Source organism: Glarea lozoyensis, assembly GCF_000409485.1.
Source record: "Glarea lozoyensis ATCC 20868 chromosome Unknown GLAREA10, whole genome shotgun sequence".
Classification (NCBI taxonomy): Eukaryota; Fungi; Ascomycota; class Leotiomycetes; order Helotiales; family Helotiaceae; genus Glarea; species Glarea lozoyensis.
In genome coordinates, this window is record NW_007360984.1 from 1,209,896 (window position 1) to 1,224,489 (window position 14,594).

The 14,594-nt window shown below is 47.7% G+C and overlaps 6 protein-coding genes across 6 annotated transcripts; 3 read left to right on the top strand and 3 right to left on the bottom strand.

The window, feature by feature from the left end:
* Positions 1-2,078: 2,078 nt before the first annotated feature.
* GLAREA_05433 (Ferredoxin reductase-like, C-terminal NADP-linked) lies at positions 2,079-4,038 on the top strand (the record flags this gene model as incomplete). The annotated part of the gene is made up of 3 exons (XM_008078722.1): positions 2,079-2,639; positions 2,703-3,570; positions 3,623-4,038. The coding sequence occupies 3 exons, from the start codon at positions 2,079-2,081 to the stop codon at positions 4,036-4,038; spliced, it is 1,845 nt and encodes a 614-aa protein (XP_008076913.1).
* A 1,838-nt stretch (positions 4,039-5,876) lies between these two features.
* GLAREA_05434 (Concanavalin A-like lectins/glucanase) lies at positions 5,877-6,665 on the bottom strand (the record flags this gene model as incomplete). The annotated part of the gene is made up of 1 exon (XM_008078723.1): positions 5,877-6,665. The coding sequence occupies one exon, from the start codon at positions 6,663-6,665 to the stop codon at positions 5,877-5,879; it is 789 nt and encodes a 262-aa protein (XP_008076914.1).
* A 1,021-nt stretch (positions 6,666-7,686) lies between these two features.
* GLAREA_05435 (uncharacterized protein) lies at positions 7,687-8,086 on the bottom strand (the record flags this gene model as incomplete). Its single annotated transcript, XM_008078724.1, has 2 exons — positions 7,687-7,920; positions 7,988-8,086. 2 exons carry the CDS (start codon positions 8,084-8,086, stop codon positions 7,687-7,689), a joined length of 333 nt encoding a protein of 110 aa, XP_008076915.1.
* A 1,485-nt stretch (positions 8,087-9,571) lies between these two features.
* GLAREA_05436 (uncharacterized protein) lies at positions 9,572-10,153 on the bottom strand (the record flags this gene model as incomplete). The annotated part of the gene is made up of 1 exon (XM_008078725.1): positions 9,572-10,153. The coding sequence occupies one exon, from the start codon at positions 10,151-10,153 to the stop codon at positions 9,572-9,574; it is 582 nt and encodes a 193-aa protein (XP_008076916.1).
* Positions 10,154-10,727: 574 nt separating this feature from the next.
* On the top strand, positions 10,728-12,368 carry GLAREA_05437 (uncharacterized protein; the record flags this gene model as incomplete). Its single annotated transcript, XM_008078726.1, has 1 exon — positions 10,728-12,368. The coding sequence occupies one exon, from the start codon at positions 10,728-10,730 to the stop codon at positions 12,366-12,368; it is 1,641 nt and encodes a 546-aa protein (XP_008076917.1).
* A 545-nt stretch (positions 12,369-12,913) lies between these two features.
* GLAREA_05438 (Multidrug resistance efflux transporter EmrE) lies at positions 12,914-14,311 on the top strand (the record flags this gene model as incomplete). Its single annotated transcript, XM_008078727.1, has 3 exons — positions 12,914-13,000; positions 13,051-13,994; positions 14,047-14,311. 3 exons carry the CDS (start codon positions 12,914-12,916, stop codon positions 14,309-14,311), a joined length of 1,296 nt encoding a protein of 431 aa, XP_008076918.1.
* Between the last annotated feature and the right edge of the window lie 283 nt (positions 14,312-14,594).

Sequence of the window (14,594 nt, forward strand, 5' to 3'; positions counted from 1 at the left end):
TGACAGAATTGCGGAGCTGTTTCTTCGTCGGCTCAGCGGCTGTGTCAAGGGCAATTGATGCTGGGCACAGACGGAGCGTTGGTAGATCAGTGGATGATAAGATAACGAGTGGTTTGGAGGGAAAGATCACGCGGGTTATGGTCTTGTGTTTGGGAGTTTGGATCGAGAGTGGTTCTGGTGGTGGATGTTGTTAATACTGCACAACTTGCTAATAGGAACTTGAGTTCAGGTCGATGTGTTTTCTACGTACCCTTTATCCTCCGAAATTCAAAACATAAACATGTTTTATTGTCTTTCTATTTCGTCATCATTTGCGAAAAGGGAGGAAGCAGGAAGAAGGAAAAGGGTCATGTCCGGCCCAAGATTGCTCGGGGGTTCATATAAATTGCAGATTTTCTGGGGTTGATAAATCCCCGCAGGTGGTAATTTCGCAACGTTTCCTAGGAATTTCTAGACACGGATGCAACCCCACGGAGAGATACGCAGAGAGAGATAAGTCGTGGATTTGCTATTCTGTGAAGCCATAACAGGATAGCTGTAGAGACTCGAGATTCCTCTTCTGAAGTCAACGCGTAAGCAAGTTTCCAGAGGTTCGCGAGAGACGTCAGCGTTACGCTGAGATGGGATGGTAAACATTATTTCTGGTGTCAGTGACTCAGTGAGCAATTCGTCATATTCAAGTCTCAACCTCACTTCATGATTGACATGTTTCGCTTGGTGACAGTGGACGAGACGAATTCATGGGACGACCACTACCAAACGAACAATTGACAGTTTTACGCACGCACTTCGCAAAAACTCGTCATCAGGTCGTTTCTTGAGTTGAGAATACCATTTTCTGGTTGGTGAGAAGGCTTTTATGAAGCTGCTTGTGTTGGAAGAATTCTGGGCCCAGATTTGTTCTGCTTTCCACATTTGGTGGACGGTCGTTTCAGTTCCTGACCCGTTCCTGCAGAGACAGGGGAGCATTTTCGCATGTGAAGCGAGGAAGTCGATTGTGGCGTTTGAGGGTTTGATTGGCTAAGTAGAAGGAGGTTTTATACCAGCAAGGAAAGACCAATAGAGAAAGACTTCTTGAGTTGTTTGCGCCATAGGAGGCGAAGGTGTTGAAACTTCAAACAGAAAAGCCTCCCTCTGAATAAAGTACTCGGTAATTTCTCGCAACGAAAGTGGTCCTGGGAAACCCCCGTCATTTATATGTTGCACGCAGGCGAGATGACGGTGATGCTCCCGAGACAACATCCCGAAGATGTGACGAAGATCATTTCGATTACCGATGATTCGAGCGGTTTGCCCTAGCGAGATGAGAAGGAACAGGCACAGGTGGTGCGAATGTTCTTTTGGTCTTCGATGTGCGAGTCTCGAGCCCTCTGAGTTGGCTCTGTATGCCAGGTGGACGTATTTCCCTCTTCGATGGCGCATTAACCATTGTCGAAAATGCATCTCATGTTTCCATTCGTAATTTCTCCTTTTCGTCGCAGACGTCGTCCTAGCCTGGAAACCCATGAAATGCCGCGCGGAAAGCAGAGGTACGGAGCACCTAGCCAGGGGCAGCCCCGCCTTTCGGCTACGCCAGCAGCCCAGTTTGTTTGCGATAAGATGGATTGGCTTGAAGAGATCTTGCCCTTGCCTTAGCTTCTCCTTGGTCACAATAGCCTCCATTTTCGCACCTACATACTCTCTTTCTTCCCTTCGAATGTTGTCTCGGGCTTGAGTCTAGTTCGTGTTTACTTCTTCATTTCGCTTTCGTCTTCTAGCGGCCAGATTGAATCTTGTTTTGTGACGGACACGAGGAGGACTGACTTTACGACAATACACCGAGAGTGATTTTGTCGCATACGATCATTTCATCACACAAGTCCGGATCGGGAAACGCATCTAACGAAAGAGCCTCAAAAAGGTCTACACTCATTCACTCACCACTAACTTTGCGACTAAATCTGCTTAAGATTGCTGGACATAGGCACAACACGTCGTCGCTCATTCCTCGGTCTCATTCCCAGACGCCAGACGTCAACACCACACTCTTTTATGCCAGCTCATCGGTAACTCATTGAATGAGACGATATCACGATACTATGACTTCTCAACTCAGATTGATGGCTTTCGCAGCCATGGCAACCTTCGTCAAGGCCGCTGGAACAGGAACAGGCGCAACAACAGGGGGAAACGGCACCGCAGCAGCAGGAGCTTCAACAGCAGCACCAGTAAAAGACCCTTCAAACGCTGCCATCTTGAACCAGGACTTTTACAACTATATATTCATCATTTTGGCCTCGCTCGTGGTGGCATTAACGATCTGGAGGGTTCTCATAGAGGTGACCAAATACGTCCGTACAACCTCCTGTCTCAACAATGAGCGTCAAGCATATTTCGCCATCCCGTCGTCGAAATTTGCCAGTCTGAAGAAGCATTTCTTGTATGCTCCTATATTTTCGAAAAGACACAACAGGGAATTCCAGTTATCTTCGGCCATAAATGTTGGAACATTACCTACACGTTTTCAACTCATATTTCTCGCACTTTATTTTGGTTCAAACATCGCTTTTTGTGTTGTCAGTATAAACTGGTCCGGACCGCTGGCTACTGTTTGCAAAGAAGTTAGAAATCGCACCGGGATACTTTCGGTCGTGAACATGGTATGTAACATGTTTTATTTACTCTCCACCCCCAAGTAACTCAATCCTAACGATGCAATCCAGGTCCCTCTTTTCATCATGGCAGCACGTAACAACCCATTGATGAAGTGGCTCAACCTGTCATTCGACACCTTCAACTTACTCCACCGCTGGCAAGGACGTATCGTCGTCATCGAAGCTGTAGCTCACACTGCCGCTTGGATGGTCGCCACTGTGTCTACCAAAGGCTGGGCTGGCGTTCAGGCTTCAATCAATACCAGTCCATTGATCATGTGGGGTTTGGTTGGCACAGTTGCTTTTGTTTTCATCAGTATCCAAGCAAGCTCTATTCTTCGCCACGCCTTTTACGAGACGTTCAAGTACCTCCACATTGCATCCGCGATCCTCGCCATCATTGCGGTCTGGTACCACCTCAAGATTGCTGGCGTTCCCCAAATAATGCTTGTCTACGGTGTCGTCGCTATATGGGTCGCCGAACGCACTTTGCGAATCGTCACTCTCATATACAGAAACGTAGGCAGTGGAGGAAGCAAGACATTAGTCGAGGCTCTTCCAGGTAATGCATGCCGGGTGACAATTGATATGGCTCGTCCATGGACATTCAAGCCAGGCCAACACGCGTATCTTTACATGCCATCCATCGGCCTCTTTCAATCACATCCTTTCTCCGTTGCCTGGTCCGAAGAAGCGGAGAAGCTGGACAATGAGAAGCTTGCCATGAACCGTCTAGAAGTTCTTGAGATGCGAAAAACTACCATGTCTTTCATCATCCGAGCACGAACTGGTTTCACGGCGAAACTTTGCAAAAAAGCAGAAGCTTCCCCGGATGGAAAGTTCTACACCAAGTGCTTTGCTGAAGGCCCTTATGGTGGTATGCATATGATGCATTCATATGGTACTGTCATGTTGTTTGCAGGTGGTGTCGGAATTAGTAAGTCTACCTAATTATAAAATCAGCTAGTCCTAACTAGCATTCTCTTCAGCTCATCAAGTCCCTCATGTCCGTGATCTTGTCGCAGGCTATGCCAACGGTACAGTCGCCGCCCGAAAGATAGTCCTTGTTTGGATCATTCAATCTCCAGAACATCTAGAATGGATCCGGCCGTGGATGACATCCATCCTAGCCATGGATCAACGCCGCGAATCTCTACGTATCATGCTCTTCATTTCTCGGCCGCGATCCACCAAGGAGATCCACTCTCCATCCGCTACGGTTCAGATGTTTCCAGGTCGTCCAAACATCGAGACACTTATCGACATGGAAATGGAGAACCAGATTGGTGCGATGGGTGTTACTGTTTGTGGCAGCGGAGCATTAAGTGATGATGTTAGATCCGCGGTGAGGAAGAGACAACACGCTGGAAATCTGGATTTCATCGAGGAGGCCTTTTCTTGGTAACCCCGACATACCTAGACGGCACCATTCTGGGAATTGGTTATTTTCGTTGTGCATATTGCAGCCTCTTTTGGGTATTTTGTTTTAGATGATTTCTTTCTTGTATATTCGTAGGGTTTTGGATGACTTCACTTTGAGCATTTCAGGTGGTCACTTTAGAAGGAGGTGCAGGATCACTTATCTTATATTCTCAATACGATCTTTTGCCCGCTCGGTGGTTTACCGTGGTCTTTTCAATCCCTTTCTGACCCCTTTTTGATCCCTATCTGATCTTCAAATGGATACTGTCGGAGACATTTGCCGAGAGTCAAGCGTGTCGTAGCTATATCCAAGGAACCTCCCAAAGTAAGAAACGCTATCAAAACCCCGAACATTAAAACAGCAGCAAGACCTTCCCAACGTCTTTTTCTACCCTAGAAGACACTTCTGTCTAACAGAAATTTACTCACAGGTAGAGACCCAACTCTCACTATCCTCGACAAATTCTGTTCCTAAAACCCAAAAAACAACCACACTTATAACCTCGAGGTTCTCTATTTTTCTGACAACCACAACAGTTACACATCCCGCTTATCACGCACTCGGACATCGACCACAAGCTACTTACCTACTAAGACCTTGCTTTGTTCCTTATCATCTTCTCCACCATCATCATTCAATCTTAGAAGTACACCTTAAACAAAAAAACCGAGAAACCAACACAGTTTCGAATAGACAACCCCCCAAAAATAGTCAGTGAATCACAAACTTTAGACTCCACCACACCAAAACATCTCTCCACCTCCCAAAACACCTCCAAAAGAATAGATAGAGCACAAGTGCTTATTCTCGCAATCAGAAGATCGAGTAACCAAATCAAACGTTCCCTACCAACTCAACGACTCCCATCTCTATCGCAATGAATTATTGAGAGGGAACGGGCACTAGGCGGGGGAGCCCAGCTGGGGGATGCGCGTCGCCTTGCGGCAGCGTCGAATCTTCGGTTCGGTTTGATGTGATTTGATTTGTTGGGGGGTTTTGGACTATTGGGGGTTATTAAGTAGAATAGTGGTTAATTTGTGGGGAGAGGGGTGTGTGGTGAATGTGAATTGGAGTGACGGTGAGGGCTTAGGGGTGAGATGAGCTGGTAGCATTCATGTCTTCTCACTTCACGAATACACACCATGGAAGTAGGCTACAATTGAAATTCCAAAACAAACAGCTTTCTTACTACCACAGCTTCACGGATTCGACTCCCTGATCAGGTGCGGTCGAGAAGGGTTTGGACGATCCTTTGAGCGCGACACTGTCTCTCGAGAAGGAAATCTGTAGCGGAAGTTGGAATTCGAGGCTCGAGCGGGGAAAAGAAATGGTGGTTGTGCTAGGAGGCGTCGCTATACTTTTATTTCATCATCGTACCTCTTATAGGGGTGAGAGAGGGTACTTGATTCATAATCTTTTGAAGTGTAGACATCATTGTTAAGAAGGGGAGATGTTTGAGGAGAAGGAGTGTTAGTATGGGGGAAGGAGGAATTTCAAAGTCAGAACGCCTAGAGCTTTGGAGATGCTAGTTGAGTAGATGGGTAAGTCAGATTCAAAATCACTGAAGAGTATTACTACGAGAAGGGAGTTTCTTTGTGGGGTTGGTATGTGTTTACGATGTTAGATAGTTGAACTTTTTCTTAATAACATGTAGTTTTCTAATACATAAGTGTCTGATGTACCTGTCCGAAGAAGTACGTTCTTTCAACACTTGAAATCTATCATCCAAAGATACAATACAACCACCACAAAACAACACCACATCACCCAACAAACCCTCCCTCCCCCATCCCCAGCTCCAACCTTCCAACCTCACGACCTCACCCACCCAGATACCTCACCCCCACCCCTCCACCCCCAACACTCACACTCGCTAACCTCCTCCCCCCCTCCTCAATCTCCACCACCTCCGCCCGTCTAATCCCCATCCGTCCCCCCCTCCACCCTGCCACACACCGCTCAAACCTCACACTCCCAAACTCCGGCCAAGTAACCAATTTCCCATTAACAGTCAACCTTTCAACGATCCACTCCGCCGTCTCCCCGCTCAACTCACCCCCTGCCGGCGCAAATACCTTCTTCGTCCAAATCTGCCCGGTATCCTCGTTCACCAGCACGATCACCGCTTTGCTGGGCGAGCGAGTGGAGATGTATATCCCCATCCCGTCGCCCTCCTCCACGGCAAATTCCGCGGCGGGTATAACGGTGTATGGACCGGGCACCCACTCCCAGAATACACTGATTGCTTTCCTCGTGATATTCCCGGACTTGATGAGGTCGATTGATATGCCAGCTTGGAGCAGGGCGGTGGTAGGCGGGAACCCGTCGATGCCAGCCCACATGCTGAAGGTGTAGGACCCGTTTGTGGCGTTCGGCGGGAGGGAGACGACGGGGATGGTGAGATGGGCGGAGATGGATGTTATGTTGTGGATGGGGGTGAGATAAATACCGGCCCAGTTTGTGGTGTAGCGGGAGGGTGTTGGGGTGGTGGTTTTGGGAGGTTTGAGGGTGAACTTGGTGGAGGACTTGGTTGTGATTTTGGATGTGGGTTTAGCTGAAGCTAGGAGGCAGAGAGGGATGAGGATGGAGAGGAGATGTGAGAGTTTCATTCTTTTTAAAATAGTCTAGGAATAGATATATGGTGGTTGATAAGAATAATAAGATGAAGCATTTTGAGCGACTACAACAAGAAGGAAATTAGGATTGTGTACCAGCTACTCATGGACTCCATGCCATGTGTACTGGACACTGTCCGATAGTCGTTGGAAGTGATTCATGTCTTTTTCAGGGACATCGATGTAGTAATGTCTGAGATGATGGCTCTTAAGCGAGATCTTTGGAATGCTTCATGATCGCATCGTGGACTTCATCACTTGAAGCGGAGTCGTGGAAATTCGAGTATGCAACACACGCGTGCACACTCGAATGAGAAGGGGAAATGTATATATGTAGCCACGAAGACTCAAACCAGAAGATGACAAGACTTAATCTCGACAACACGTTCTTTGATATGTGGATATGGAGTAGTAAAAAGGGTACTTAGCTAAGAATCGTACTGCTGCTACCATAAAGTAAATCGCAAGAATTGCAACGGTGCAACCACAGCTGGAATACGTCTCATCCCATTCCATATGCCAGCACGAAATGATATGGTTCTCGCAACTTGATGTTTTCATGGGATTTCTTAGGTCCTCAACCCTGACAAGCCAGGAGGCGGTGTCTATCCTCACCCCGATGACATGATCTAGCGATCTGCTCTTGATCCATGAAAATTGGCATGTCAACTCACACTTGGTCCTTCCAGCGAGGGGATGTATGAAATCACAATCTGGACAGGCTTCGTACACATAAGTTAAATTGGTGACCATCTGTATTTCAGATTGAGAATTTACATGCCACATAGAGATTGGTCGGAAATATCAGACTATGCGTACCTTACGCCCCTGTGGTAACCTTATTCAGAAGAAACCCCTAACCAATATCCCATCCGAACACCCCGACCCGGAACAATAATGTCCAAATATCAAAAGCCACAACCATTGCCAAGTTTATACCCCGAACACCAACTGCTGCAATTGTGGGATGAAGTACGGATGCGAATGCAAACCTCTCCATCGATAGACGTTCTATTTAAGTGACGTTGCATAAGAGCTCAGCCTCCAGAATGAACTTGCCCTCCTTGTATTTCTCACTCGCCTCGTATGCTTTGTCGTATTTCCATCCTACCGTCTCGTTGCATTGTCTGCAGGCGATATCACGGACGATATGGCGGCCGGTGGTCATGTTTCGCTCGCTGGCATCACCGGATGTGACGTTCACGACGTTGTTGAAGAGGTATGCTTTGCCATGTTGACCGCGGAAGTTCTAGAATAGACAGTCAGTACAAGCTGATTGAGGATCAGGCTGCAGGGTGAGAGAAAGAGGTACGGACTCTTGAGATGATGTCTTCATGGTTCGACAAATGGGCCTTGCAGTTCTTACAGCCGTAGATCTTGTGGCTGTTCAAATAGATGTTGTACGAGAGGCCCATGGTGGGTGGTGAGACTGTATCAACCGTCATCTTCAGTTACATGTACGTTGGCGGGAAAGGTAGGAGTAGGTACAGTCAAAGAATGGTGGTTGATAGTGTAGTGATCTCACCAGCAAGTTCGTGCTTAGTTTGGATGAGGTGCAGGCAACCACGTATATAGCAGGCCTAGCAAGGCCGGAGGGATGTGGATGGGAGGATTCGATTCGCTGCCTTGTCCGAAGGCGTGAACGTTGTGACACACGTTCTGGTCTGCTGCGCTGGAGCCGGTGAATCGGTGACGATCTGGGGAAGTGGTAATGGGAACGGAGTCGGAGCGGATGGTAGGTGGCCGAAGCTTATTGTCTGGTTTGCCAGTTCACTACGTATGGCACTTTGAAGCTTGAACGAATGGGGATTGTGGTAATTCGAGGCTGCGAGTGGGTGAATGGGAGTGGTAAGAGCAAGAGGAGATCATCAGAGGGGAGGTCCAGCGATAAGCTGATTAAGAACCCTGCTAGCGAGCCGATTTCCACCCCGCACGCTCCATGGATCCTGGCAAGGGCAAGGACATTTGAGAGGCTTGAGGAAATGCAACGGAGAGCGACATACATCGTGATTCAAGAAGAGTAAAGAATGGAAATGCACCACTTTACTGATCGCAGAATAAGTTCCGCGCAATGATCGTTGAAAGATATTATTGGCCAAACTGTCAGTCAATCAAGTGAATTCGGTCCTGCTGCAGCTGGGGCGTGTTCAAGTGGATAGATATACACGACTCTGGAGGGGAGCAGTGAGTTCAGAATCACAGAATGATACAGCTAAGTATCAGTAGTTCATTTCTTCTGCTATCTGCACTTCCTAATTCTACTTTTTTGCCAAAGCAGGCTTGATTTCCCCAGACTCTCAGGAGTGACACCGCTCTAATACCATCATCTTTGGAGACGGTAATAGTTTTAACCTCGTCAGTCTTTGGATCTTCCACTCGAATTGGTTTGCTACGTCTATCTATTTCGAGTAGTTGCTTATCCAATCAACTCAGGGCTGAAATCTATACAATTTCTCGTGACGATGCCACAACAACCGCCGAAGCGTAGCACTCTTACTTGAGATTCGACAGATTGGTAGATGCATGGCTCAACTGCTTCCAGCCCATCGGTTCGAAGGCGTACCTATTGACAAGATTAACGAATATCCTTGACATGAATTTCAGACATGATAGAATAGAATTGGACTGTAATCAGAAGGAAGGCAACGGAAATCTCCACACGGTTTTGCGCTCTCGGAGACAATATGAGTTAACATCCGGAATTTTTCATCACTTGGAGTCGACGTAAAAGAAGAAGAGTCTTGGGTACTTACAATAGTAAACCTAGACAAGCTCGATCAGCAAAGGATGTCTGGCCAACCTATTGCCCCATCAAACCGGGCATGGTCTTGTGCCTCGAAGGTATCCTTATGGGATATTAAAGAATATCCAGAACTTGATTGATTTTCTAGTGAGTACGCTCAGTTCTGTCTCGGTTTAACAATACCATCATGCATAATATAGTATGTGACTGTGCTGTCCTCGTCCAGAGTTGCGAGCAGTAACCTCTTCTGTCGATTCTCACCTTGCCACTGGTGCCCGACGGGTTTCTCATCATCTTCATCGTACTCATCCTGACTACTCTCTCCCGGTGGTACGACCCCAATGGCATTAAATACCTTTGCAAAACTGGAGAGCGTAAATGTTTCTTTGATGTGAGTAGGTAACACCCACTCTCTTTCAGGAATCTGCTCGATTTTCTTGCCAGTATCATGCTCTTCTTTGATGACAGCAACTTGTTCATCCGGATGGATATAGGCCCTCTTCGGTGGGAGTCCAGATATCATAGGTCTTGGAAGGGCGACCGAGGTCAACGGCGAATGAGTATGGACTGTAAGAGCCGACCAAGAATGTTGGTATTGCAGATTGTGCTGGATTTGGGTTGCAAGATGGTGTAGATATGCTGGATGAGGCGACTTCTCAATAGAATCTTTCGACTTCTCAATTATCTCCTGAGTTGCAGAGACCGGTGGCAACTCATTCGTGGCCAGAGTGCGAGCCATTGGGGGCAGTGTTGGTGGTGACGATCTTAGATGCTGTCGTCAACAAAGCTTGGGCTGGAGAATTTTCAACAATAATTCAAGAACATCGTGGGGCTCGGACTCGGAGCGAATACGGAACGCGTCGCACGCGATGGAGCTGAGTCTCGGCGGAGCCGCAGCCAATTGGATTCAGGTTAGTTCAGATCTCTGGGGTCCTCCTCTACACTGTTTTTGGACTAGCATATCGAGTAGCTGTCGCTAGGTTGCACCCGTGGGTTGTCTGGGGAAAGTGGTTGATAAAGGTTCGTGAGGCTAGAACGAACTCAAAAACCACCATCAGCTTTCCCCCTTCAACAGATTATCTCCTGTCGTGAAAATTATCGACGGAAGATCTGTTTCGCATTTTTCGATACCAAAACATCTGCCCAATTAGCATTTCTTACTTCAACACTTCACTCGTTTTCCTGACGTCAACGATGCTCATCTCTTGATTCATCCTTGGCAATCTCAAAACCCTGGCAGCCCAAAACATTCCCTTGGTTTTCCCCGTCCCGTCTGCAATCAGACCATCCAATTTCATCAACTTCTCTATAACATGTCTGCTCCATCGCCAGTAGCACCAGGTGCTTCTACGGCACCAACTCAGCATGATGCTCCCGAGCCGTTTCCCACGTTGAGCAGCTCGCCTTCCCCCACGAGTCCTCCCCGAGCCACCACGGAAAAGTCAGACCATAATCGCAGCAGGGGCGACTCTAAAACTTCTATTCCAGGACGACTACGGAGCGCGTCGAAGAGTTTTGCAGAATCGAACCCTCCAACTGGCATGTGGATAGCGACAGGCAATATTGTATCTTCCATCCCATCCTTATCAGACATCAGAAGAGGAAGTTACAGTAGTGACGGCTGGTCTGGAGAAGGTCAGGTCCGAGAAAAAGAAAGACGTGCAAGTCTGGTCAGGCAAGGCAGTTCCGAATCGAGAATCATGCGACAAAATAGCACAGGAGTGCCAACGAGTCCCGGGGGTGGCAAATCGCCAGGGCGCTTTAGGGAGCAGAGCGTCCCCGAAGTCGCAGAACCAGAACAACTCCGAGTTATTCCATCAGGCGTACCAATTGACTCATCTACGAAGGGCAAGGAGTTAGAGCCAGTCGGAAGTGAGATGGCGGAGTTGACGAGTAACGGCGAAAAGAAGAACAAAATGGCTGCCGACCATCGAAGCAGCAGCGATACCAATCTCACGCGTGGCGGAACCTCCTCGAAGACTGACGACGCCTTCAGAACTGAACCTTTCGACAATGGTTATCAGTTCCCCCCGAAGCACGATTGGAAAGAGGCTACTATGATTGGGCTCAAGGCATCCTGGAAGTTCGTCATCACACCTATTGGTTTTTTAGTGACCATATATGGTCTCAATGTCGTGGCATGGGGTGGTATGTTGTTCTTGCTACTATGCAACGCTTCCCCCGCTATGTGCAAGCCGACATGTAACGATATCAACTCTCCTCGTCGAGTCTGGATCGAGATCGATTCTCAAATTCTGAACGCCCTTTTCTGTGTGACTGGATTTGGTACAATTCCTTGGAGGTTCCGAGATCTTTATTACTTGTTACAATATCGCCTTCAAAAGAATGAGATGGGCCTGAGAAGGTTGGCCGGTATCAACCGCGGCTGGCTAAGGCTTGCTGGCTCACAGGATTTGCCCGTTACATTCGGCCCTGCGGAGGCAGAAAATGGAATCGGAAATGCCTCAACGAGCACGTTAGCATTCCCCCCAAAGAAGCAATCGGATGCTCCCTTGACTGGCATCAGAGCTCCACCAACCGCTCTGTGGAAGCTTGACTTTGTCATCTGGTGCATGGTATGGAACACCTTCCTCCAAGCTGTTCTTTCAGGCTTCATGTGGGGTATGAACAGATACGATCGTCCGTCTTGGAGTACAGGTCTCTTCGTTGCCTTGGCATGTATCGTAGCGGCAGCTGGTGGTATCATGGCCTTCATCGAGGGCAAGCACGTTAAGAGCATCGAAGGTGTACCGGTCACGGAGAAGGATCAAGTGCGTCTGGCAAAGGATAAGGAGGCGGGTGTTACACACTACAACAATATCAAAGGTGTGAAGCCCAAGGAGAAAAAAGCCGATGAAGAGAAAGGTCTTTTCCACCGAAAGGACAAGCATACAGCAGCTGTTCAGGTGGAAGAAGACGCGATTGGAGAGGGCGTATCTCAAGTCGTGCGTTAGACGGAAGCATATATCGGCTGTTTTTGTTGGATACTGTACATTTGAAATTTGCACGGGTTTGGGATTGTTTGAAACGAGGGACATATATACCTTCTTGCCTTTATTGCCTTTACATATGAGCCTTTAATGCTGTTAGTAGCGGGAGTCGGCGGGTAACGGTTTAGAGTCAGTAACAAGAAGCGTTGGATAAAATACATACAATTGATCCGTAACATTATTGCATTCAGTACGTGCTGTCGTTGAGGATTTGGTGAGGATTCTCTTATGACGCTAGCGTTGACTTAGCCCGGCCCTGGTGACTGACACATGGGGTAGCCTCGGGACAGCTCCAGGCTACCTACGTTATCGGGTCTCGAGACAAAGGTGCACCTGAGCAGTCCAACCTCGAGACAACAATAACGACCCCAACAAAGTAGTTCTTATTGAAGATTCCTTGACCGAATGCACGGTTTACGATATTGATATAGGTACAAACTGTCTGCAATCGAGAGAACTCAACCTCATCCCTCTGAGTTCCCGCCCGCCGGGGCGAGTCAGTCGTCGAGATGGCACTCGACAAGATGCTCATCCCATTCCTCGTCGCCATGATGCTGGTGACGGGAGTCTGCAATACATTGCTCACCAAATATCAAGTATGCCGATGCTACCGTGCTCTCTAACTATGCTAACCTACCTTCCCCAGGACAATATTTGCGTTCGCGACTGTGAAGCGAAACATCCCAAAGATAGGCATCTATTTGAACAACCGGTCATACAAACAGTACAGATGTTCATTGGAGAGATGGGATGCTGGATCTTCGTCGGGGCATTTACCGTATACGCGAAATACATCGCAAAGAAGTCGTTGGCGCAGGAAGGTGGTTATCAACCTGTTAATGGAAGCGATGAAGTGCCAGAGTCGGATGCTGCCTCGATTCGTTCTACAACCCCGATCAACCCGGCTGTGAAGGTTATGGTTAAGAAGGAAGAAGATCGGATACCGCTTGTTGGGCTTAAGGTCCTGTTGCTTGCATTACCTGCGATATGCGATATCTGTGGAACAACACTCATGAATGTTGGACTACTCTTCGTTGAACCCAGTATCTATCAGATGACCCGTGGAGCATTGGTGTTATTTGTTGGGCTATTCAGCGTCATTTTCCTAAGAAGGAAGCTGTACCTGTATCAATGGTTTGCCCTGGTCACAGTTGTGGCTGGTGTTGCTGTTGTTGGGTTAGCAGGTTGGCTCTACCATAAAGAGGATCCGCCAGAGTCTGTTCGGGATGCTGCCATTCTCACCATCAGAGCAGCAGTGAATTATGCTGTTGATGAGTTGAAGAAGCCAGGGGCTGGCTTGGCTGTGATTGGTGTTCTCTTGATTGCTGGTGCCCAGATCTTCACAGCAAGTCAGTTCGTGCTTGAGGAGTACATTCTTGAGAAATACGCACTTGAACCTCTAAAGGTTGTTGGCTGGGAAGGTATCTTTGGGTTCTCGGTAACAGTTCTTGGTATGATTGTCATGTACCTGGCTGTTGGCAGGACGAGTGCCGGTCGCAACGGATACTTTGATGTTGTTGAGGGTTGGAGGGAAGTTTCAAGTTACAAAGGGATCTGGGTCTCCAGTATTGCGATTATGTTCAGTATTGGGTAAGTCAACTCTGTCGTTTCTCTTATATCTTGCAAACTAACCTATTTCAAGTGGTTTCAACTTCTTCGGCCTCTCAGTCACCCGCACCGTCTCCGCCACATCCCGCTCAACGATCGATACCTGCCGAACTCTATTCATCTGGATAGTCTCTCTATTCCTAGGCTGGGAGACTTTCAAATGGCTACAAGTTCTCGGTTTCCTTCTCCTGGTATATGGAACTTTCTTGTTCAATGGACTCGTTAGACCACCTTTGAAGAGTTGCATTGTTCGAGATGTTGAAGAACTCTTGCCAGAGGAGCCGATTGAACATATCTGATTCAATAGAGGGAGACAATAGAGCATTTGACTTTCAAAGTATTGGGATATTCTTTGCATTGGGCATGGGCTTGGCGTTGTCCACGTTGGAGCTAGGTTAAGGGTTTGGCGTCGATTCAATTAGATGCAGTTTCAGTTATCACTTGTTAATACAGCGGCCGGTTTTGATACTAGATTATATGCTACTATGGTGTGACCATGAACTCAGAAGTGAGCATGTAACATCATTTCCCTCGCTCCATGAAAGTCACACTGGGTCAAAGTTGCTTCTCGACTTCTTTAAA